The sequence below is a fragment of the Sarcophilus harrisii genome, chromosome 4, assembly GCF_902635505.1.
Source record: "Sarcophilus harrisii chromosome 4, mSarHar1.11, whole genome shotgun sequence".
NCBI classification, from domain to species: Eukaryota; Metazoa; Chordata; class Mammalia; order Dasyuromorphia; family Dasyuridae; genus Sarcophilus; species Sarcophilus harrisii.
Window position 1 is genome coordinate 202,684,908 of NC_045429.1, and position 27,227 is coordinate 202,712,134.

Below are 27,227 nucleotides of genomic sequence, written 5' to 3' on the forward strand. Positions count from 1 at the left end.
ATATGAAATGTTTATAGCCTTGGACTATCTTCCTTCTTCAGTCAGAACTTGGGCTTTGCTTGTGGGTCCTTGGCTGTAAAAACTAAACCCTCACTTTGTCTTGCCCAGAACCAGGCCATGTGATTTACTAGACATTTCCCAATGATTTTGCCCTTCCTAGTATACCTTCTCATATTCTTTCCCACTCTGTCTCCCCTTGATAAATTGTCTTCACTTTTAGAATCTAAGTTCTATAGGCTTTGACTTGCTTGTTGTTGTATCCCTAATTCTTAGTATAGTGCCTGATACAACATCCTTACTAAATTTCTTTTTCAGTCATGCACCTCTTCAAAATCTTTGGTTACTTTGGGGAGTATGGCTGTAAAACACATTTTGTTGGGGGGAAATGGTGCTAAAAGAACTGAATGACTGACATCTATGGAAAGGAAGTTTCTTAAAACAAGCATTTCATATTTGATTAAAAGCTTATTGTAGTTTTTGTATTCTATTGAATAGATTGTTTTGTGTTTTGTTTTAGGTGATGGTATTTGTGCATGCTCGAAATGCCACTGTACGAACAGCTATGGCTTTAAGAGAAAAAGCTAAAAATAATGGCCACATTTGCTATTTTTTGCCAAACCAAGGACCAGAATATGGACATGCTGAAAAACAGGTAAGGGGCTGATGAGAAATCTTTTTTTTTTTTTTTAAATTGAAGTAATTGGACCTTAATTTTTGAAAACGACACATTACAAATATATGGCATAATAGGCTTCACTTTCTTTTCTTTGAGGATGTTTTCATGTTTTTAAGGAAAATATGATTGAAATTATTACCTTCCATACTTCATTATAATTGCCATAGTTTGTTCTTTGATTTGGTTAAATGCCATAAACTTACTGTTAGCACTCTTTTTTCACTCTTTTGAAATACCTCCCTAACTAATAAAAGTACAAACTCTTTAAAAAACAGCAGTATATTTTCACAAAGGTTGTGAAATCTGATCTTTATTATATATCTCTTAAAAGTCTTTTGGTTATGCATATTTTTCAATAAGGTAAAATTGCTACTTTTATATAATCTTTTATACAATTTTACAGTATTTTTATAGAATATCAATATTTTTTATTTTCTATGTACATCTCATTTTATGGAAGAAATTCAGTGCTAAATTCAGTTACATTTTATAATTTAATTTAATGTTTTGATTACATTATTACTTGACATTTTTATATAAAATGTGAAATTATTACAAAATAATTAGTATGGTTTATAGATATAGTAAGGAACAAAATACTGCATATGAAGTTATATAATTAAAATAGATTTTTTAAAGGAATGTAAGAGAACAATTTTTTTTTTCTTTTTTGACACTTAATCCCTGACTGTTCTCAGTTTCAGTTATCCCTTTACTCTCAATATCTTCACACTGCTGTTCAGTGTTACTTTGTATTATTGTAGGGGGTGCTTTAATAATTCATTTTTCTTGAAGATCACTATCTTCTTTTCACTAGCCTTTGTCTGAGAACACCTTGCCTATTACATCAGTGAAAAAAACCACAGAATTAAAAAATCAAGAGCTCACATTTTCCCCTTACTCCACACTTTAATATCTATATCTTCACTGATTTTTAACTCTTTATACTTTCACTTAGGGAGACATACCCACCCCCTTGATAGGCTAAAAGTTTAATTTATGTCCTTGATCTGATCCTCTACTCTCTCATCCAGGATTTTTCTCTCTTAAATTCATTACCTCTTAAGAATCTTGAGTTTCTCCTCATTTCTCAATCTGAGTTTCTTGCAAGTTAGGTCTGGATTTCTCCATCCCGTTGTCCCCTTAAGCCCTCATTCTGAATTTGTTATCGTTCATTGCCCAATTCTAGAAGGAGATACCTTTTTTATTTTTTAACTCTTTTAAAAAAAATTTATGCTATATGTTTTAATTTTTATTCTCTCAGACAGCTAGTTTTACTTTAATAAAAGGTGAAAATATTATGCTTTGATTCACATTCAATATCCCTATTTATCTGTCTTGATGTAGATGGCACTTTCCTTCATAAGTTTGTTGGGATTTCCTTGAATCACCTTATTATTGAAAAGAACCAAATCCATCACAGTTGATCATCACATAATCTTGTTGCTACTATGTACAATGTTCTCTTGGTTTTACTTAATTTGTTTAGCATCATTTCGTGTAAGTCTTTCCAGGCTTTTCTGAAATCAGCATACTCATCATTTTTTATAGAACAATAATATTTCATTACATTCATATGCAGTAACTTAACTTTAGCCATTCCCCCTTGAAGGGCATGCACTCCATTTTCAAGTCCTTGCCACTGAAAAAGGGCTGTTACAAATATTTTTGCACATCTGGGTCCTTTTTTAGCTTTTATGCATATCTAATACAGAGACTGTTTGATAGTCCTTTGGGCAGTTCTAAATAGCCCTCCAGAATGGTTAGATCATTTCACAACTCCACAAGGATGCTTTAGAAGAGTGACCTTTTTAAACAGTGTATAAGGGAAAGAAAGTAAAGAAAAAAATTAAAGAAAAATGAGCATTACACTTCCTTTTTAAATAAATATCAGAACCTCATAAAAATTGATCACATAGTAGACTGTATAGATGTTCCTTATAAATTTAAATATGGATAAATTATGCAAACTATGTTTTCATACCATTAAATTAAATAAAAGTCAAATTAATATAAATTTATACAACATATATAACATATACAACAACAATTTATACAAATTATACAACATAGAGCCTGAAAAAGCTATCTGTTTAAGAGTAACTGAGTTTTAAAAAGAAATGGGGCAGGCGGGGGAAAGACCTGTACTATAATGTTTAAAAGTCAGTACCACGTATGTGGGATCAATCTATAAAACCTCAACCATGTAAGTGCGCAGTATATGCCAGGAATTTTGCAAGTTAAGGAATTTAGCCAAAGTTATTTTTTTAATCAAAGTCATATTAGTAAGAAATAAAGTTGAAAATAAGTAAATTAAACTTAAATATTCAAACACTAGGAAAGAACCAAAACAAGAACCTCTGAAAAAGTTAAAAAAAGAGAGATTATAAGTTTAAGAATAGAAACAAGAGATTTAAGAAGAAAGACAAAATGAAGTTAATTAAAACTAAGAATTGCTTTTTCAAAAAGACCAATTAAATTAACAACTTTTAAATTTCAAAACTACTTTCAAATTTAGTTCAAACACTGAGAATACAAATCTGTAAAATTAAAAATGGAAGAGGAGTATCTATAATATGCACAAAAGAAATTTTAAAATCATAAAGCGGAATACTTTGTTGCTATATTATTATTGTTGTTGTTATTTTGCATTTTAAGTTGTGTTTCCTAATGTTTGAGCTCAAAAGTTACTCTTAGCACAAAAAGAATGACATTGATTTGGGGTTGGAGTCAGAACACCTTACTTTGAGTTCTTTGTACAGCTATTTATTAGGTGTGAGATTTAGGACAATTTCCTCCCTCCCCCACATTCTGGGCTTCAATTTCTTTTACTTTTAAAAGTACATGTTTATATTTTTATTTATATGTTTTGTTTTTACGTCTCTCAGTTTCTGCATGTTCTTACCATCTTTCTTTCTAGAGATGTCCCTTGTAGTAAAGATTTTTGTAAGAAAAAGTTAGGGAAACATCAGTACATTTATTGGGAAAACCCAATGTTCAAACAAATCAGATAATTCTGGTATTTAATTTTACATCAAGAAACTGCTCCAAAAAAGACCCTGTAGAAAATGATTTTTTAAAATTATAAGATCACAAGATTTGAAATTAGAGGGAGTTACTCTGTCATTAAAGATTTATTTTCCTTGCAAAAAACAATCTAAAAAGTACCTGGACCTGGATTTCACAGTGAAATTCTTTAAGAACTTATAAGTAAAAATAATCTCTATTTTGTATTTATTTCCTATTTATTTATAAAAATAGGGAAATATAGATCATTATCCCAGTACCTTTTATGAAACTAATATAGTGTTGATTTCATTACCAGATAAATATATCAAAAAAAAGTTGTTAACCAGTTTCACTAATGAATATAAAATGAATAAAATTAAGTCAAATATTGTCTTTAAATCACTTCAGGCTCTACTTTTTCCTGTTCACTTGCCATTGTGATACCCTAGGAGAACTCCCCTTTGTGGCCTTCTTTCCATTATTGATGATATTTTCATTCTCAGCATTATTTTGCAAAAGATCCCAGCCATGCTTCACTTCACTTTCATTTCCATTTGCATTCTCCACCATTGCATTGTTTCTTAATAGATACTCTTCTTTCACTTCTCCCCTTTTTGTATCCCAATATAAATGTATTTTCCTCTATTATACTGTAAGATCCTTTAGAGTAGGCACTGTCCTCCATGATTTCATTCAGTTCCCATTGCTTAGTACAGTGCCCAGCATGTAATAAATGCTCTCTCATTTTCTCTCTATCTTGCATGCAATATTCCCTGTGATCCAGATTCACATCCTCAAACACAGTCAGGCATCAGATATTTCTCTCATTTCTTAATTTTCTGATACCCTTTTTAGCTTTACCTGTTGCACAAGACATTGCATTCTCTTTTGAGTTGTATTTCTATGTATACGTATCTTATGCATGCCATATCTCACCTAATCGATCACAGATATCTTAAAGACAAAAATTGTTTTCTTTATTAACTCCAATAGTTTCTAGCATAATATTTTTCCATAAAATGGATGCTCTGTAAATGTTTCCTGAACTGAATTTCTGATCCTAATGTTCCCTTTTTATAACCCATTCTCTTATCTTTGTTTGACTACATTTCTTATCTGTAATTGCTTCATATGGTTTTTATCATGCTAGGTTTTTTCATAATTGTATGTGTATATTGATGAAGTTATTTTCCTATAATTTTAATTCAGCTAGTACTTATTGAGAGAATGGTCAAAGATGTCAAAGACTGCAAAGAGATCAAAGAGACTGAGGAATGATAAGGCCATTAGATTTTGCAATTAAGTGGCCATTGCAAACTTTGGAAAGAGCAATTTTGGTGGAATAATAAGGTTGAAAGATTATATTAGGAACATAGTTAACACTCTATAAGATCAAATTTTTCCTTTTATTTTTTAACTAGATCTGTGATTGTGCATCAATGTAGGGAATGCCCAGTTAGGAACATTTAACATTCTTTATTTCAAGTTAGCTATAAAGATTTTCTGAGGACGCTTAGACCTTGATTAACTTAGCCAAAGTTGCATATGTAGTATATGTCAGAGATGAAACTTGAACTCAAGTCTTCTTGACTTTTGTGTAAGCAAATTTATATAAGTTATGGTACAATGTTGTTTTTATGCTTCTTAATCATTGGAATCTTCTCTTATTCTTCCTTTCTATTTCAAACATTATATTTAGTTCCTCTTATATTTTCTTTTGAAATATTTTCTAGGACTATAAAATTTCCTTTTTTTCTTATGCAGTATTATATCTCTAAAGAAATTCAATTAGTTTGATTTTTAATGACATTAACGTTAAGATGTAAAATAAAATAAAACTTTGATTTTTTTGGAAATTGAAATTTACTAGTGCCTTTAAAAATTGAACATTGAGAGCCATCTGCTGGATTTTTGCCTACTTCACAGCTGTTATTTCTATCTACTGTTCCAGATATGGTCACTATAAAAGACAATAAATATTCTGAGAATAAAAAATTTTCTTTACTGATTTTTCAATGTAGCATTCTTTTAATAGTACTATTTATATTATCCATTTTCCTTTACTCATCCATCTCATTTATTTTCAGATATCATTACTTTGAAAATAAATGATTTGAAATAATTGAAAGTTTCAATAAACTTAAATATAACTTAGAGAATTTTAAATCTATTGTTATTTTATGAATCTTCAGATTCTTTCTTGACCTTATTTTATGAATAAAATTTTTCTTGTGTATATTTATGTTCAAAGAATGTTAAACAAAAAATAAATATAAGCTGATAAGTGTAGAATTTCACGTGGAATGAGAAGTTTTCTTAAATAGATTAAGCTATACCATCTCAAATTTAGAATGGATTTTAAAATTAATAACATTAGCTTCCTGACTAAATTCAAGAAGGGAAAATATGCCTCTTACCAAAGTTGGAGAAAATTTTGATTATAATTGGTTCTAAGAAAATGTATCTCTTTCATAAAATTCCAATCTACTCATTTTACAGATATTGTAATTGAGGCCTTCGCAATTTTCCCAGAGTTACACATCATCTTTAATCTAAATGTGCCTGACCATATTTACTGCCTCAAATTATGATCAGTTTTTCATAATGAGTACACCCAATCATATTTTATACAAATAAAATTTTTCTTCTCACATTAGGCCTGAGAATCATTCATCTAAATTTCAGTATAGAAATAATGAATAAAAAATTTACATAAATATTCTTTTAGCTTTATTCTCCCTATCTAACTTCTAACTTTAATTGAACAGTTTAAATCTATGCTATGAAAAATTATAATTCATAATTATTGATTAAAATTTTTTTGCTTGATTTATAGTCTTTTTTTTTTAATATTGTAATATTGGTACTCTTTGGAGGATCAGAAGGTTTCATTTGTGATCATCACCCTAGCTTTCTGAAGCAACTTGACTATTTCATTCAATTTCTTATACAGTTCATTTCATTTGTATAGTATAGATGTGGAAATATCTGTGTAAAAACTATTACTGTGTTGGTACAAATTTTATTTTCCCAGAACATTTTTAAAAATAAAAATTAGATATGATAAACATTTAAATACAATCAGAAGGTAAGTTTACACACTTGAGAAGAGACAGACTGAAAGAAGAGAATAGAATTAATGGAGGTATGGGGGAATACAGTTATCAATAGTAATGGTAAAAAGAATTTTGAAGCAAGTTTCTCTGATGAAGACCTCGCTTCTCAAATATATCGGGAACTGAATCAAATTTATTAAAAATAAGGACCACTCACCTGTTGATAAATGACTAAAAGATATGGGCTATGCCCAAAAGACTATAAAATCATGCATACTCTTTGACCTAACAATACCACTACTAGGCATCTGTCCCAAAATAAATTTTTAATAAAAGAAAAAGGACCTATATGTACAAAAATATTTATAGCATCTATTTTCTCAGGGCAAAGAATTAGAAATTGAAGGGATGTTCTTCAATTAGGGAATGGCTGAATAAATTGTAGTTTATGATTATGATGAAATATTATTGTTCTACAATAAATGATGCGCAGAATGTTGTCAGAAAAGCCCAGAATATCTTCCCTGAGTTCATGCAAAAATGAACTGTACTGTATATGAAATAATATCAATGTTGGTGGGATGATTAGCTAGCTGTCAATGACATTGCTATTCTCAGCAATACAATGATCCAAAACTATTCCAAAGGACATATGAAGAAAAATGCTATCCATACTTTGAGAAAGAACTGACTGTTTCTGAATACAGATTGAAGCATGTGTTTTTAAATTTTCATTTTTCTCGAATTTATTTTTTAAGGGCAAGAGTGTCAAATCTCTTTTCTTTCACATGAGTTATGGAAATGTTTAGCAGAACTTCACATGTTCCTTCTCAATGAGGCGAGAGGGAATAAAGAAAGAGAATCTGTAATTCAAAATCTTAAAAACAAATGTAAAAATTGATTTACATGTAACTGGGAAAAATAAAACAAAATATTATGGAAAAACTTAAATCAATCAATTAAAAATTTGTTGACTTATACATAGTTTCCTTCTTAAATATTCAGAGTTATAACCTGATGTTTATGTCATGTAAGGCTTTCAAATGTTTTATCACAGTTATATTCATTATATCCAAATTCTGTTATGTGGGAATATAAGTAAATTCATCATCATATAGCATTCTTTCTAACAAAGCTTTATAGTAGCACAGAATGATCTTCATCAAATTTCCTTTTCTACTTATCCATCATAAATGTGTTCTCTAGTCAGTAAGTCATACTCTTTTATATTAAGCAAGACCACAGAGGAGAAGAGTATCAGAGGGTAATTTTGACTTTGTGACAGACATAGAGTAATTGATTCAAGACTTCTGCAAACACAAAAGTTCTCTGACTTTAGTCTTTACAGCTCTTGGTTGTTTTTTTTCCCTCTATTAAGAAATCAATTATCATTTAGTCATCTAAGTTACTTTCACTTGAAAACCAATGAAATGCCTTTAACACTTAAATAAAATTGCTACTTAAAAGAAGAATTGCCTAAAGAACTGAGTACCTGTAGATAAAGCATCTACCACCAAAATTCAAATATTTGAGACCCCCTACTTTACGAATTCAGTGCTGTGACAATAGACTTAACTCTTATGTATAGCTCCTATTTGCTGCAAATGTGATTTTCAATTATTTGTCATTTAAATAAAGGTCTATAATAAAGCAATAGGTTTCTCAGACATGGTTGAAGTCCAGTTTCTCTAGCATACAATAGAAAACTGCTTTTGAGAAAACCAGAATAGATTAGTCTGGTGATTTGTAAGGATTAAATCATTTAACATATATAAAGTGCTTTGTTAGCTTTAAATCATTCATTCATTCCATAAATACTGATTTCTTTTTTTAATATAACTTCCTTCTTGTCTTGCCTTGAAAAATTTTTGTATGAAGCCTTAAAACAAAATTTTGACTTTTCTGAAAATTACATATATCTACGTACATTCATAATAATTTTCTGTTTAATCTTATAACAGAAATATTCTAATTTTTTACATTCCTAAGAAGCAAATCTTAGCATTAAACTTAGGATGCTACTACATATTCAAACTACTTACACACAGCATCATTTCCCTGTTTGTTTGTTTTTTTAATGGAAACAGTCAAATCAAAATAACAAACATTTGTGTATCAGGGACTATGCTAAATACTTAGATGTTATGGGCCAGAACTCTGAACTTAAAACAAGGAAGCTTACAAGGTACTAAGTGGAATTGATAGAGACAATGGTTATCTAGTTTAGCATTGTTCAGTATGATTTATTTAATCTTACAACAAATAATGGTTTCCTAGTGATATAATGATTGGTTTATACTCAGTGTGGAGCATATAAACAGGGACTGAGAGCCACAGAAGCAAAGCTCAAAGAGGCAGAGAAGACAAAGGACTGGAGGCAGAAGCTTAAGCTTGCAGAATCAAGGAGAGAAATTCAATTCCATGCAGGTGGCTGGTCTGGCCTCGCCTCCTGCACTTCCCCCACTAAGACCAAGGCCAGACTGAAAGACTCTCCAGAAAACTGCTCAGTATCAGGCAAGAGATAATAAAGGATTTGGACTTTAACCCTGGCTACTCTTCTGGTGATTACTGAACTGAAAAGAAGGCTGCCTCAAAGACCCCCAAGAAACCGAACAAAGAACATTACACTTAGGGTTTAAATAGATTCAGAAAATATTCAACCATTATGAACCTCTTGTCTGTAAACTAATTTATATGGCAAAAAAGTGCTTAGGGTTCAAATAGATTTAGGAAATATTCAGCCATTGTGCACTTCTTGTCTATAAACTATTTTATATGGCAAAAACCTGATGTTTGCATTGGTAGCCTGGGAAAATCCATTATCCTTATGAAATCTGAGGAAGTTGGCTTTAAAGGGATACAATCTATTACTAATCATCTTTTTATGGATGATGAGTCTACCAAAGGTTCCTACGCCTTTCTTCATTGTTTGACTTTACAATGTTTTTATATTGTTCTCTTTGTATTGCTCACATCACTTTGCATCAGTTCATACATGTTTTCCTAGGTTTCTGGAAAACCATCCCCTTTTTCAATTCTTAATACACAGAAGTGTTCCATCACATTCCTATAATATAACTAGTTCAAGCATTCCCCAATAGTTAGGAACTCCCTTATTTTCCAGTTCATTGTCATTATAAAAATTGCTACTACAAATAATGTGTGTGTATGTGGGGGTGTGTGTTCCTGTTCTCTTTCTTTGAACCAAGAAGTAATTTCATTGCAGCCACAGAGAAATTGGATTTATTAAAAGAAAAAAACTTCTAAAGTAAGTGTGTTAATAATATAATTCCTCTAATTGTACAGGTTTGAGGAATTTGCTCTCCAGATTCAAAGACTAATGCAGAGTGAACTTAAAATATCAGGCATTTTAAACATTGATCATGGGAGAAGAGAGTTTTTTAATGAATCTTTTCCTTTGAAAATATTCCTCAGTGGTACAAGTTACAGTTGATTTACTTACCATGGTAGAGATTTTTGTTCTCATAAATTGTTAGAATCCTTACAAAGTGATAAGTCGGTTCCCTAATTTAGCACGGTACTTAGCAAATTCTCTAGTTCACTAATGTATTTAAGTACTAAATGGAGTTCACACTTTTGGGAGATTCACAAGTCAGTATTCAGTATGAGATTCACAAGTCAGAAACCCATAATCCCACTCTGGGTGGAGGAGTCAACCTTTTACACCAAGCATAAAAAGAGCTTCAGTGAGTCAGTCAGAGTCAGTTTGGAACATTGCCAGGAGTCGGAGAGGAGCACTCTGGGAGATACAGAAGCCCACAAGCCCACTCTCAGGGGCAAAGTCCGATCCATTCCATCTTCCACCTTTGTGCTGGATGGAGGTTGAAGAAAGCAGAGACAAAGGACAAGCTGCAAGAGCTCTTGGAACCAAAAGAGAGAGATAGGCCTCTAAGAAAGCTAACCGGGCCCAAGGAAAGAGATAAGAAATAAACGTTTTGATTTTATCAGCTGGCTGTATTTTGAGGTGATAATTCTTTGAACTGAAACTAAGGCTGGCTCCAGAAAACCTCCCCAAGAAACCTGCTCCCAGAGAGAATGATTATATTTTATAAAAAAAAGAAAAGAACACCACAATAAATGATTGTTACTCAAATAATCTTGGCATAAGAGTCTTGCATGGTAAAATTTTGGAAAGGTGGACCTAAGAAACTGTAAATACGTAGTCTTTATAATTTCTTCTACTAAAGTAACTTTACCCTCTTCATTTATTACCATAGAAACTTTGGACACTATTCTCACATACTTACACATTCTATTCCCCTAAAAAGCTGCACTTCCTTTTGTTTGAATTAATAATCAATTAATGAATTGGTATTAAATTGGCCAGTCATGTGTGAGAATTATGATGTCTATAACTATAGAGCTGTAAAAACTGCATCTGTAATATTTAGTGATAGTAAATTTGATAGTTGATCAACTTTTTTCTACGTCTCTAGATTCCTGTCTCTGCTTTCCAATTTGCAGTGTTCTCCATTACAATTTACCTGATAAATAGTGCTTTTGTCAAGCTTAAACAAGTTCTTACTTACTCTTCATTTTCATTAATGTCTATAAGAAGCAGTGTCATAGATTAAAAAAAAAGATTTCTAGATTTGTGGTCAGATAACAAGATCCAAGTAATGGCTCTAATACATGGCAGTCCTATCATATTAAACAACTCCTAGCCCTTCTAAAATTTAGTTTATGAGAAGAAAATGATAATGCTGGTTTTTCTCTGTTATAGAGCTACTTGAGAATCAATACATATATTGCATAATATTCCTTATAAAACCCTATGTAAATGTGAAGTCTGGTTATTGGAGGCATCAGATCCTTGAGCCAGTTGAACCTATATTTATGAATCCTTTGCACTTAAAGGATTTGTTCTCAATAGCCAACTCGTACCTTAGTTATAAGTGACTTTTCTACCCTAACCACACATATTACATTTTTTTTTAACATTTTTTTTTTGTGTGTGTATGTGTGTGCATTATAATCTTGTAATTACATGTGTGTCATGTCCCCATGTTGGGGAAGAAAATCTATGAAGGGAGGGACCATGTCTCATTTAATTTATTATTTTTTTAGCTTACCTAATGCTTTGCACAATTCTCTTTGCAGAATAGAGTTTTAATACATAAATTTAATTACATTTTCCAAATTATCATTTGGTCCTATTATTATGAGCAGTGAATAAAGTTTCCTGGAGGTGGTTATTACAAGCATATGTTCAAAATAGTTCTTGAACAAAATAAATATCAGGATTCAAAAATATTTTTAACTTTTAGTTTCACTTTTTAAACTTATCTATTTCAAAATTGAGAAGCATGATTAAATTGACACGATAATATTGATGCCTCAATTCTATATGTAAGTCAATATTAGAATCATATGCTTTCAAGATTCTATTAAAAAACCTTATTCTATTTTGAGCTGCATATTTTCTCAGATCACATGATAGCTGCATTTGGTCCTTTAAATTTTGAGATAGTGTTTAATAAAAAACAGTTAGGCTTTGCCTTTACTAGTAATGGAAAGAAACAAAACTAATAGTTAATAAAAAATAGTTGTTATTTTTTTCTTTGTCAACAACTGGATACTTTTTCCTTCATAGTCTAAAAATCAATTTAGAGATTAGCTGTAGAAGGCAGTAAGTCGTTAAATGTGCTTGTCTTTTATTTCATTCTTTCTTTCATAATATCTCTTACTTGTAGATGACATCTTCCCCATAATAACCTGCTGCAAATTCAGTGTCAGGGAATAGATCTAGCATTTTGTTTGTTTAGAAAATTCTAAGTGTAGAAATTCCCTCTACTAGTACAGATCGGCAAATCATTAGTAACTGATAATTTTAGGGACTTTTCTGGAGGCATTGAGGGTTATGTAATTTTGGTAGTAATGGTAGTGATGTTGGTAATTGTTATTGTTTCTGGAGGCATTGAGAAATGTGTTGTGATAGTAGTAGTAATAGTTATTGTTGTGGTAGTTATCAGCAACAGTAGCAGGAATACCAACAACGGTTCACATGGTTCTTTATCATTTACAAAGGGCTGTCTTTAGATTTTGCATTCTATTCTGATATTAATCTTGTAAGGTACTATAATTGTCTCCACTTTAGTAATGACAAAATTTGAGATTATGTGATTAGTATAGGGTTACACAACTAGTAAATTTAAGTTTCTGAGGCAGGATTCAAACTCAGTCCTTCTTACTTTAAAATCAAATCATAGTACTTCCCAGTGGAATTATTTATATAATATAAATATATGCTTTCATACTGCATAATTCATTGCTATCAATCAATGGGCTTTTCAATTATTTTTGTTGTGTCTGACTCATTGTGACCCTATTTGGGGTCATTTCTTTCTCCAGCACATTTTTTTCCTTTGTTTTTTTAAATATCATTGTATTTTTCCAAGTACATGGAAAAATAGTTTTCTACATTTAACTTTGGAAAACTTTATGTTCCAAGTTTTTCCCCCCCCACTTTCCTAAGACAACAAGCAATCTAATATAGATTAAACATGTGCAATTCTTCTAAACATATTTCCATATTTATCATGCTATTAAAAAAAAAACAGATCAAAAGGGGAAAAAAGCATATGGGGGGGGGGGAATAAACAATAAAACAAACAACAAGAACAAAAAAAGATGAAAATATTTTGCTTTGATCCATATTCAATGTCCGTAGTTCTCTCTCTGGATGCGGATGGCACTTTCCATCCCAAGTCTATTGGAATTGCCTTGAATCATTGCATTGTTGAAAAGAGCCAAAACCATCACAATTGATCATCACATAATCTTGTAGTTACTGTATACAATGTTCTCTTGGTTCTGCTGACTTTATTCAGCATCTATTCGTGTTTCCAGACTTTTCTGAAATCAGTCTGCTCATCATTTCTAATAGAACAATAATATTCCATTACCTTCATATGCCCTAACTTATTTAGCCATTCCCCAACTGATGAACATCCACTCAATTTCCAGTTCCTTGCTACTACAAAAAGAATTGATACAAACATTTTTGCCCATGTAGGTCCTTTTCCCATTTTTCTGGTGTCTTTGGAATACAAACTCAGTAGAGACCCTTTTTTTATATGAGGAACTGAGACAAAGAAATTATAGTGATTTGCCTAGGATTACACAATAAGTAAGTTTCTTGAGGCCAGGTTTGAACTTAGGAAGATGACTTCAGGGTTGTCACTGTGTCCACTATGCCACTTGGTTGCCCAATCAATAAGCTAGTATTTATTGAGTGCACTCTATACCCTCATAATCCAGATATAGACAATTAAAAATGAAATAAGGAGCTTCTCTAGTGTCTCATTTACAATTTCATACTTCAGTTTAAATTATCTTCCTTATCACTTGGTGAAAAGATTGTGTTTATTCTTATAAATAAATTATCTTTTTTTCAAAACTCCTCTAATATTTCAAAGGATTGGTCTGCATGAATTTATTTTTTTTAATTTATTAACCATTTACTTCATGCTAGGTATTGTGCTAAGAGCTGAAAATACAAATAAAAGGAAAATGAACCACCGATTATTCACAGAGTTTACAATCTCATGTGGGAAACAGCATGTAGGTAATTAGGTACAATACTAACTTGGGGAACCAAAAAAGACTTTGGTAAAAAGTAGTATTTGGTCTGAGTCTTAGATAAATATTTTAGGAGTGATGAACAATCAGTGTAAAAGCACAATAGCCAATTGAATGTCATGTTCAAGGAATTCTAAGTAAGCAAGTATTAGGAAGTAAGAAGAAATTTCTTCCTTGAGCTGAATAAGAATCTCAGTGACATGGTCATCCTGCTGCTAATATATGCATAATGGGTCTGACTTGCTACTTAAAGAAACCTGCCAAATATAATGATATAAAGAAAGTGGTGATAAATATTATAGGAGCTATTGAAGGCTATCAATCTGCACAGAATCCTAAGTTTTATCTTGAGACATTAACAATGCCACCCACTCTTTAACTTTAATGTTTACACTGGCATTATCCTTAATGAACATTTTGTCATACTGCTTTTCTGATATGATGAATATGGTTATAGCATCTGTGTAGTAGAGACTATATTGCCTCTAAAAACAAAGTAGTGAAGTGGAAAATTGCTCATCCCCAAATTCCACTGGTGAGGTCATGTTTTAAACCTGTCTCCCTAATCGCTTCTTCAGAGAGAGAAAGAGCAAGCAAGATCAAGAGAAAGAGTGAGTGAGACAGGGGTGGGAGTGGGAGACAGGAAGAGAAAGAAGAGGGGAGGAAAAGAGGAAGGAGAGGAGAGGAGGGAATGGGGAGGGAGATAGAAGGAAAGAGAGATGGGAGGGAGGGAGATGATCAGTGCAGAAATTTATGTCTTTGGCTGTACATTGTAACGGAGATTTTGTTTTTGTTTTATTCTTCGTTTGAGGTAAGGGATAGAAGGAAGAGAAGATCGATTTTTTAAATGAAAAAGTGAAATTTAATTAAATATTTTTAAAAAGATGAATAAGGTAAAGTGTCTAAGATTAAGATTATTAAATAAATAAGGTACAGTGCAATAGTCAGAAATATAGGGATATGCATGAGGTATTGATGAGGTGAATGAGGATGATGGAACAGTGAGTGATGGCAGGCAAGGGACATATGTTTCTCTAAGTTAACCAGAGATTCATTAATGAATCACTGGTGCTGGAAGAAGGAAAGATGAAGTTTTGTAAGAAACATTGCTATTGTTTTTTTGATTGGAATTTAAGACAAGTCATGTGACCAGCAAGATGGAGAACTGGCAATTTTCTCCAATCCCTACTCACTATCAAAATGCCTCCAAAAACAGAATTATGCCCCAGAAGTAGAACTATTATTTTGCTCATTTACTTGTAAAAGAAAGGTATAGGAGAGGTGGAATCATGCTTCCCTTTTGCCTGGGGTGACCTTTCAGAAAAAACCCAGGTGGCTGAGAATCAGCCGTTTTGCCTAACAGCTCCTTGAGAATCGGCATCACTGATTCACCCCAATCAGAGAACTAACAATAAAAAAGAACTAAAGACTAGAGAGAACTGGAGAAGGAAGCTAGCATGTTTCTCTGTCAGCACTGAAGGAACAGGAACTATGATTCTACTGGGGCCCTTATTATCCCCACTCCCCCTAAAAGCTATTTGGAACAAACTAATGAAAAGGAAATTCCCTGGAAGAAAGTGGAGATAGCTTAAATTTAAAAGGCCAGCTTCAGGGGCAAATCTAACATTAAAAAGCAAAGAGGGTGAACCACAGATGAATATTTGGGGGGGGGGAGGTAAATCTCAAAAGTAAGAAAATGCAATTAAAACAAGGAGTAAAATTAGCAGAGAAAACCCTTAAAAGGGAAGATGACTTGAAAAATATTTAATTGGTTAGCAACCTCTCAAGATGACAGTGGAAAATTATGTGTACATCTGATAAACTCCATAACTTTTTGGATTCCAAATATTGATAAAATTAAGAATCAACTAGAATAACAAGAGAGAATCTTAATAATCTGAGTGTTTAACCTCAATAAAAGTTGTTCTGGTTTTCCTTGAATTTAGAATCAGAATTTAATAGAATCTTTTCAGTATGATTATTAGGTAACTTTTGATTGCAACACTTTCTCTTTGTTTCTTTCTTTCTTTAACAGCACCTTATAAAAATACGCAATTAACTTCAGGTAACAGAAATTCATGGATATTATCAAAATCAACCCCGCTTCAGGAAATTTCAATAATTGGAACTTTGTTGCTCTTAAAGATGAAAATGTTCTTTGAAGGGAAAGAAAGAAAACAAAGATGACAATGGCAAATAGATTTGTCCAAGTATTCATATGCAGAAAAATTTTGCCTAGGTATTTTTTTTTATACATAGTAAAATAACAAATGGATGAAGACTGTTTATTTTGAAATCCAATATTAAACATTTGGTTACAACCAGAAAGACAAGTCTGTCAATCCATGTCTTTTTCACTAGATGTTGCATCTGTACAATGAAGTTATTATAGAGGGGGGAAAAGGTAAATTGCATACAAGAAATTGCCTAATGCTTTCCATGACCTCACACTTTTTCCTCAGCGTTTTAACAGAAATTTTCTTCTGATGAGGTTGCATGGATATAAATCATGAAATAATGTCACTAGGCTCTAAAAGGATTTAAATTGTAGGCTTCCCTAAGGGCAAAGAAGAAGTACAGAGTATGTATGGGTCAGGCTACAACACATTCTGTAGCAAGAATTTTGCAGAAGTAACACAAAGAATATGATTGGAGAGATGTATGCCAAGATCAGAAGATAATTTAACCTTTTTTTTTTTTATTATAGAAACTTTTTATTGACAGAATCCATGTCAGGGTAATTTTTTTTTTACATTATCCCTTGCACTCACTTCTGTTCCGATTTTTCCCTCCCACCCTCCACCCCCTCCCCTAGATGGCAAACAGTCCTATATATGTTGAATATGTCCTAGTATATCCTAGATACAATGTATGTGTGCAGATCCAAACAGTTTTCTTGTTGCACAGGGAGAATTGGATTCAGAAGGCAGAAATAACCCGGGAAGAAAAACAAAAATGCAAACAGTTTACATTCATTTCCCAGTGTTTTTTTCTTTGGGTGTAGCTGCTTCTGTCCATCATTGATCAATTGAAACTGAATTAGGTCTCTTTGTCAAAGAAATCCACTTCCATCAGATTACATCTTCATACAGTATCGTTGTTGACTTATATAATGATCTCTTGGTTCTGCTCATTTCACTTAGCATCAGTTCATGTAATTCTCTCCAAGCTTCTCTGTAGTCATCCTGCTGGTCGTTTCTTACAGAACAATAATATTCCATAACATTCATATACCACAATTTACCCAACCATTCTCCAATTGATGGGCAGCCACTCAGTTTCCAGCTTCTAGCCACTACAAACAGGGCTGCCACAAACATTTTGGCACATCACTGGTCCCTTTCCCTTCTTTAGTATCTCCTTGGGGTATAAGCCCAGTAGAAACACTGCTGGATCAAAGGGTATGCACAGTTTGATAACTTTTTGGGCATAATTCCAGATTGCTCTCCAGAATGGTTGGATTCGTTCACAGCTCCACCAACAGTGTATCAGTGTCCCAGTTTTCCCACATCCCCTCCAACACTCATCATTATTTTTTCCTGTCATCTTAGCCAATCTGACAGGTGCGTAGTGGTATCTCAGAGTTGTCTTAATTTGCATTTCTCTGATTAATAATGATTTGGAACACTCTTTCATATGAGTGGTAATGATTTCAATTTCATCATCTGAAAATTGTCTGTTCATATCCTTTGACCATTTATCAATTGGAGAATGGCTTGGTTTCTTATAAATTAGAGTCAGCTCTCTCTGTATTTTGGAAATGAGGCCTTTATCAGAACCTTTAACTGTGAAGATGTTTTCCCAGTTTGTTGCTTCCCTTCTAATCTTGTTTACATTAGTTTTGTTTGTACAGAAGCTTTTTAATTTGATGTAATCAAAATTTTCTATTTTGTGATCAATAATGGTCTCTAGTTTGTCTTTAGTCACAAATTTCTTCCTCTTCCTCTCCATAGGAGAGATAAACTATCCTATGTTCCTCCAATTTGTTTATAATCTCATTCTTTATGTCTAAATCATGGAGCCATTTTGATCTTATCTTGGTATATGGTGTTAAGTGTGGGTCTATGCCTAATTTCTGCCATACTAATTTCCAGTTATCCCAGCAGTTTTTGTCAAATAATGAATTCTTATCCCAAAAGTGAGGATCTTTGGGTTTGTCAAACACTAAATTGCTATAGTTGACTATTCTGTCTTGTGAACCTAACCTGTTCCACTGATCAACTAATCTATTTCTTAGCCAATACCAAATGGTTTTGGTGACTGCTGCTTTATAATATAGTTTTAGATCAAGTACAGCTAGGCCACCTTCATTTGACTTTTTTTTCATTAATTCTTTTGAGATTCTTGACCTTTTATTATTCCATATGAATTGTGTTGTTATTTTTTCTAGATCATTAAAATATTTTCTTGGAAGTCTGATTGGTATAGCACTAAATAAATAGATTAGTTTAGGAATAATTTAACCTTTACATGATGTTCTCTTCAGATTCTTAGAAACTCACGATATGGAGCCTGAATGAATCGATATAAATTTTAAAGCAGCTTTACATTCAAATTACTCATTGTTTGTCCAACATAACATAAAAGGCACATGACCTTATTAGTTTAGGCAATATATTTGGAGGATTCTTGGTGAAGGTAAATAACTTAGTTTTAATCTTTTTTTTGTTTTCCTTAAATATGATTAAAGTGTATTATATGGAATTTTCCAGCAGAGGGCCTCATTTTTCTGAAAGATTTTTAATAATACAACAAATCAGGAAATTACACAATTTAAAAATTTTTTAAAAACAACAGCAAAACAAGATGACTCTTAAAAGTTCACCTCCTGCCTAATATTTTAAATTACAATAAAGACCAAGTACTGTGAAGTTAGTCTTTTAAAAGATTATCTACCTATAATGAATTAGCTAGATAATTTGATCATTTATCAGCATCATTTATTAAAGTCTTAAAGTGTGCTAGGCACTTTGTGATATGATAGGGATGTAAACTATATAATAAAGCAATTCATACCCTCAGAGAGCTTACATTCTCTCAAAGGAGACAATATACAATACAGTTGTATCTATAAAATAAGAACAGATAAAAACAAATATGAATAAAGACAAGATAATTTGAGGGTGAAGTACTAACACCCATGGGAATCAGGAAAAGCTTCATGCGAAAAGATGTATTTGAGTTAACTTCAAAAGAAATTAGGGATTATGAGGAAGAGTTGAAAAAAAGAGTACATGCAAGTTTTGGGAATAATTTGAACAAAAACAACCTGGAGTTGGGATGCCTCCCACCTCTCTCTCTTCTCCCCCCACTTCCCACCCCCCTCAAAAAAAAGGCAAGAAAGATGAAGAAAGTGAGAAAATTATGCTTCAGTCTATGCTCACATTCCATCAGTTATTTCCCTGGAGGTGGATATGATACTATCCTATCATAAATCCTTCAGAATTATTTTGGGATTACTGGATTCCTGAGAATAATTAAGTTATTCACAGTACACAGTGAATATTATACAATATTGTTATGTATCCTATTTTCCTGGTTCTCACTTTGTATCAGTTGATGTGATTTTTCTAGGTTTTTTTGAAAGCTCCCCAATTTTTATAGAACAATAGTATTCTATCACAATTATATAACACAAGTTGTTCAGCCATTCCCCAATTGATGGGCATCCCTGTGATTTCAAATTCTTTATCTCCACAAAAAAAAGCTGCTACAAACATTTTTGCCTATAGGGGTCCTTTTGTCTCTTTTATGATCTCTTTTGTTCTCCAGAATTTTGGAGAGCTCAGGTGAGTCCCCACTTTTACTCTGTCATGTTGGCTCCACCCCTCAGCATTTTTGGCATTGTAAGCTAAACAAGCAATCTACTGTCAAATCAGTCAAACATTTATTAAGCACCTATGTGCCAGACACCGGGATATTTAAAAAAAAAAAAAGACAAAAGATAGTTTCTTCTCACCAGGAACTTATAATCTAACTGGGAAACAACATGCAATCAAATATATACAAAACAATCTTTGCACAAGATAAATAGGATACAATTAATAGAAGGAAGACACTTGAATTAAGAGGGGTTCAGGAAGGCTTCCTGTTGAAAAAATCAGAGGTTCATTTTAATTGGGACTAAATAAATAAAAGAAAACCAGAAAGGTCAGTAGCTGAAACAGCTGAGGAAGAGTGTTATAGGTATGAATGACCAAGAAAATTCTCAGACCCAAGACATCAAGTGTCTTGTTTGTATAATAGCCAGGAGGAATGGATCAAAGTGTGTTTCTGTGGGAGTAAGGTATAAAAAGACTGGAAAGATATGAAGGAGTTAGATTATGAAGGCCTTTAAATGCCAAACAGAGCCTTTTCTATTTGATCACAGGTAGAGGCAGTAGGAAGCTACTAGAATTTACTGAGTTTCGATTTTGGGGATTGTGAGATTAGAGTTACATTTTAGGAAAATCACTTTCGTGCCTGAGCAAAGTATAGATTGGAGTGAGGAAAGACTTGAGGCAGGATGACCCACTAGCAGGCTTTTGTGACAATACAGGTATTAAAGAAAGAGGGACCCAAGTGGTGACTTGTGTTGGAGGAGATAAGGTAATATATATTTGAGATGTTGCAAAAGTGATATTAATAGACCTTGGCAACAGTTGGTATTGGGGCATAGTGGGAGAAAGAGGTAGAGAGGAATCCAAACTTGCTTTTAGATTGTAAGCTGGAAAAGTCTGGAAGAGCAGTAGTACCTTCTGTAGTAAAAGGAAGGTAAAAAATGGGGAGAAATTTAGAGGGAAAGATAATAAGTTCTGTTTTGGACATTTTGAGTTGAGATGTGTGAAAGGCAATTGGAAATGGAAGAAAGGAGGTCAGCAGAGAGGTTGGAACAGGATGGATAGATTTGAGAATCATCAGCATAGATATGGTAATTAAATCAGAGGAGTGATTTAAATAGCTTGCCAAGTGGTCTGTAGCTTCTGATAAGTCCTACATTATAGAAGGGAGACAGGGAGACAGCAAGTATCTTAACAAAGATTATAAAGTTTATCTGGTTCAACTTTCTCACTTTACAAATATGGCAAAACATCAAGAAAGATTATGCTTTCCCCAATGATGAGGTATCATTTTAGTGAAAGAACTCGAACTGGTTTTCTAGACTTTCAAGTTTGAATTTTCTATAATATATTTTTGCCTACCCTCGAAAGAGTGTTAGGAATAAAAAAATAAAGACAATAGGAGGCTTACTAGGTAATATACCATTGGTATTGGTCTTAACCTACATAAGACCTTTACTCCTTAAGTTCAAGTATATGAATGAACTCAGAGAAAATATGAGGAATTGTATTCTCATAGTGGAGTTTAAAAAAAAAAAGACTTTTAATTCTGCTACTGGTCAGATTTAGAAAAGGACCTTAAAGGCTTATTAGTTCATCTCCCTCCTTTTGCAGATGGAGAAAGTATGCCAGAGAGGTTAAGAGAATTTTTTCAAATTACATAGGTAGTAAATAATAGAGCCAAGACTCCAATGTGGGTCTTTCCACATCTGTATCTGGCATTTTCCCAATTATAATACATGGCTTTTAGTAGAAATAGAAGGCTATAAGTACCAAAAGGATGTAGCTTAAACAATAGCAACCTCTTACCGGGAGCCCCCAAGTAGACTCAAAGCACCATTACAGAAGTAAGAACTGAGAGTTTCTAAGGAGGCTTCTTTCTTTCTAACCAAAAGAAGCAGTCTTATTCTAAGGTTCCTTTTTCTTAGAAAAAAAGTAGAGAATTTATTTATGGAATATTTGAAACTTAATTGTGCTAGTATCTAGTAAATAATTATATCTTGATTTTTTAAAAGTTATTTCAGTTGAGATACCTTTCTTGTCTCTGATAAGAGCTATTGTATAGTTGCATGTGGCCAACTAAGAGTTTAAAATTGCTTATGACTATATCTTTTTTTTTTGTTACCTATATCTTATTCATAAGTATAGGATCCTAGATTCTCCTAGATAGTAGATGTTAATAAATTCAGTATTACCATCTAATTTGTAGCACTACTGCATGTATAATGAAAAGATGATTGAATTCAAACATGATGGTTTTTATTTCCTATCACAGGTGTTTACAAATTGTGTAATCAAGTCATTTAGGTTCTTTTCTCATCTGATAACAGTAATAATATCTGTGAACATAGAAGAACTTTAAAAGAGTAATATCAGTGTTTTTATGCTATGAATAAGATGATGATAATCCCTTCAAGGAAATAATAGTTCATGGAGCACAGGCTTTAGACTATAGAGCTCTACAAGTGTAGGAAAAGTCTGTGCATTCAAGCAAAAGAAAGTCCTAAGTCCATATGGGAGCACTTTCAGGCAGGAATGGGGAAACAGTTATCAAATAAATGGGAGCTTTGTCATTCTACCTTGTTCTGACTCACCAATACAGGGCAGTCTGAGGAGGATACCTGCAGTCAGACATGGTGAGAATAGTTATAAGCTTTTGTTATTGACCTTGGTAACTTCATGACTAGAATCTGTGTATTCTCTGAACTTTCCATCTTCTGTGAAACATGGGCACTCTTTTATGTATTGTCTCCTCTATTTAAGATGTTTGTTGAGAGCAAGATTATTATCTCAATTTTCTATTTGTATCGCTAATGCTTAACACAGTTCTTGAAACATATAGTAAGCTCTTAATAAGTGATTTTTCCATTTCGTCAGAAACCAGACATGGAATGTTTGTGAGAAAGAACTTAGATCCAAAGCAAGTTAGCAACATGAATTTGGTATTTGAATACAGAAATGTCATAGTAGGTATAAGAGACCTCTTGCTATTTAAGCTAGCCTCTTAATAACCTACAAATTTTCATATATTTCTGGTCCAAGCCAAAACTTAGATGAATATAAGTAAGACTGAAACCACAGATGGGGACAAGTGTTTAAACAGAAAAGTGATCTGTGAATTTTTTGTGGCTAGCACAAATGAGTTGAATGAAATCAAGAGTAGTAAAGTGCACACATATGTTATTTCAGAGCTTTTGATAGATAGTAGCAAAACTAACATTATAAAGGTATTAGAAAAAACTTAATTATAGCTTTTTGATTAGTGTGAGAAACATGTTCTATGAAACTTCTGACTGCAGATAAATAAGTAGCAATATTTAAATATTATTAAACACTTAATTCATAGTCTTAATTTGTAGCATTATCTACTTTTCAGATATTTACATAAATAGCTTAAGACACAGTAACTTTTCTCATGCATTCTTCCAAAAATGTGATATCCACAAGTGAACATATATTCCACATGTGCTCTGACCAGGGCAGAGTTTGTTGGGATTGTTGTTCATGATTTCTGTCTCTCTTAATTCAGTCTAAGATCTTTTTAGCATTTTTGACTGACACATATCTCTGTAGGGCCATTGAGCTGGTAGTACACAAAAATCCCCACTTTTTTTTTTATTTGCAATTATTTAAAACATTTCCATTTTAGTCATTTTGTACAAGAAGATCTGAATAAAAAAAATGTTCAAATAAAGTGAAAAATAACATGCTTTCAGCTGTATTAAATAAATATCAGCTATTTTTCTGAAATGAGATAATATAGTTCATTATTAGTCCTTTGGAATTTTCTTAGATTTTTATTTTGCTGAGAATAACTAGTCATTTACAATTCTCCATCAAACAATAGTGCTTACATGTACATGTTCTCCTGGTTCTGTTCATTTTACTATGCATCAGTTCATGTATAAATTCTAGATATCAGAAACTAGAATTTATCTAGATTCTAGATATCTAGAAATCAGTTCTAGATAAATTTTAATGGTCTATAATTTGTAGATATTATCCTTATTGTTAATTCTTCACTCATATATTGTTCATAAGCACTTAATTGTCAAATCTTGTAATTTCTACCTCCACAATATCTCTTAAATTCATCTTTCTCTGTTTTAGTGCATAGTCACAATCCTAATTCAGATCTGTTTGGTCTCTCTGTCTCAGGATTCTTACCACTCCCAGTTTATTTTTCACACAATTGCCAGAGTGATTCTACTAAAGCACAGGTTTGTTCGTGTCACTCCTTCATTCAGTAAATACCAGTGGTCCCCATTATCTCTAGAATCAAATAAAAAGTCCTTTGTTTTAGGCTTATCATACATTATACATATCCTGTTCATGCTCTCTTTGTCTAGCTCAATAGGCCTCAACTGTCCCTTATACATGGCACTTTATCTCCTTTTACCCTGTGATTGCCACATGATGAGTGCATGTGATTTTTATCTTCACCTCTTATAGGATTTTCTTCAAAGCTTAGTTAATTCTTGTATCACCTTCTTCATTAAGTCTTTCTGATGCTTCTAATTATTAGCTTCTCCCTCTGCCATTACCTTGTTTTGTGTTAATATGTATTTTATATGTACTTAAATGTGTAACTGTCTCCACTAAAGAAAATAAGCTCTATCCCCTGTGCCTCTTGGAACTCCTAGTTTCCTTTAAGGCTCAGCTAAAACATTTTCTAAATGAAGTCTTTCCTTATGTCCCCAGCTACTACTAGTGCTTCACACCCACTTACCCCACCAAGTTATCTTCTTATACCTATATTTGCACAAATTTTCTCTCCCCATTCAGATTATAAAGTTCCTTGCAAGTATGAACAATTTCTTTTTTGTCTTTGTATCCCCATCACCTAATATGGTGAATGAATCACTGAAAATGACATGTCTAATGCTAAGCACTATGTTAATTACTGGGGATATTAAAAGAAAAATAAACTAAATAGCCCTTGCTCTTAAAGAACTCCTACTGTAATTGAGGGAGGAAATTTTAGGGAAAAAAAAGTTCATCTCCAGAGCAAGAAAGGCAAGAGTACAATGATGAGATAGATGGCAAGACCCAGAGGTCCTTCATTCTTAAGTAATTAAGGTGACAGTGCTGAGAAACAGAGACAAGGCTTATGATAAAACCTGGAGAACCTTAGGAAGTAGTAACCATATAAGTTTAAGACCTGATGGGTCTCCATCTCATCAGAAATGAATGGAGTTCCTGACTTCCATCTCATTCAAATGCTGTAAGCAGTGAAGCAAGTACAGGCAGTTGAGTAGACGCAAGGGTAATATGCCCATCAGATGATAAGCTTTTTCTTTCCCACATATCCCAGGTAGGTTTTGCCCATTTCATAACAGGGGAGGATCAACAAGATAAGGATGTATTCCCAGTGGTGATATATAATAGTCAGTTAATAAATGTTCACCAATTCTTTTTTGAATTGAAATTCTATGTAATTATCATATCCAAGTTTGTTCCTGAGGAGTTGATGGCAGAATGTGTTTCTTTTTCTTTTTTGCAAAAGTGGGGAACTATGGATTTTTCATATACTATCAAACTCTGTTGATGTGTTGCTCTGATCAAGTCAGCAAGCCTGTGTGTCAGGAACTATGCAAAGCACTGAGGATATAAAGAAAGATAAAACAAAATAACTCTTGCTTTCAAACAGGTAATAGCAAACAACTATGTAAAAAGAACTATGGGGGCAGCTAGGTGTTACAATGGATAGAGGACCAGTCCTGAAATCATGAGAACCCAAGTTCAAATCTGACCTTAGACACTTAACACTTCCTAGCTGTGTGACCCCAATTGCCTTAGCCAAAAAAAAGGGAAGAAGAAGAACAACTATGTGGATAAATTGGAAATAATTTCATAATCATATGTTTTTGTTAATTTGGTTATTGATATGGCCAATTATACTGATAGTTTTCCTAATATTGAACCAGCCTTGCACTCCTGGTATAAATCCTACTTAATCATGGTGTATTATCCTGGAGATGATTACTGGAGATAATTTCAAAGGGGAGACACTTAAGATAAAGAAGATAGAAATTGAAGGAGGTAAGAGAAGCTGAAGATAGAAATGATGGGGAGAGGATGTTATAGGCATGGGGGACAGCCAGTGACAACACCCAAAGTCCAGCGATGAGAGTATTGTGTAAGGATCAGCAGAAAGATGCTAGAGCATAGATCTCATGGGGATAGGGAAGGTAGTAAGATGTAAGAGAACTGGAAAGGTAGAAAAGAACTAAGTTATCAAAGACTCTAAAACTATCAGTCTGTGTCAGTAGTTTACTTATGAATTTTATGAGTCTCTGTATAAGAAGAAAGATAATATTGGTTAATTTTGGTGAATTTTTAAAAAATTCTTAATTATAGGGATTGGGGAATGATATTGTTGGAAATGAAAGTAATGTCAAAACTAATAATATCAACATAAAATATTTCTAAATTACATGGGAAAATAGTTTTTGGTTACTTATTCTGCCATACATGTCAGCTGTCCATTCCAACTTTGAATCATCTTCAGAGTTGATGAGCATGCCACATTTATCTTTCATCTTCATAAGCTCTTATTAACATTCTGGAATGACCATCTCTAAATTACTTTGTTATTCTCAGTAGTACAATCATTCACAACTACTCAGAAAGACTTATGATAAAAAATCCACTCCATATCCAGATAGGGAATTGATCAAGGCTGAATACAGATAGAACCATTCTCTATTTCTCTCTCCATCTCTCTTTAATTTTTTAAATTTTAATTTATTTTTTTATTATAGCTTTTTATAACCAAAGCATATGCATGGGTAATTTTTCAACATTGATCCTTGCAAAAGCTTCTGTTTCAACTTTTCCCCTCCTTCCTTCCACCTCCTTCCCTAAATTATGGCAGGTAGTTTCATTCATGTTAAATATGTTAAATACAATATATGTATACATATTTATACAGTTATCTTGTTGCACAAGAAAGATCGAATTTAGAAAGAGGGTAAAAATAACCTGAGAAGAAAAAACAAAAATGCAAGCAAACAGTAACAGAAAGAGTGGAAATGTTATGTTGTGGTCCATACTCATTCCCCA

At 32.7% G+C, this 27,227-nt stretch overlaps 1 protein-coding gene across 2 annotated transcripts in view; it reads left to right on the forward strand.

Moving 5' to 3' along the window:
- ASCC3 (activating signal cointegrator 1 complex subunit 3) overlaps positions 1-27,227 on the forward strand; it is a 323,207-nt gene that overhangs the window by 113,673 nt on the left and 182,307 nt on the right. For both annotated transcript variants that reach the window (XM_003769315.4, XM_023503135.2), the window contains exon 14: positions 518-652. In XM_003769315.4, coding sequence (XP_003769363.1) covers positions 518-652 — 135 coding nt within the window. The remainder of the gene's footprint in view (positions 1-517; positions 653-27,227) is intronic.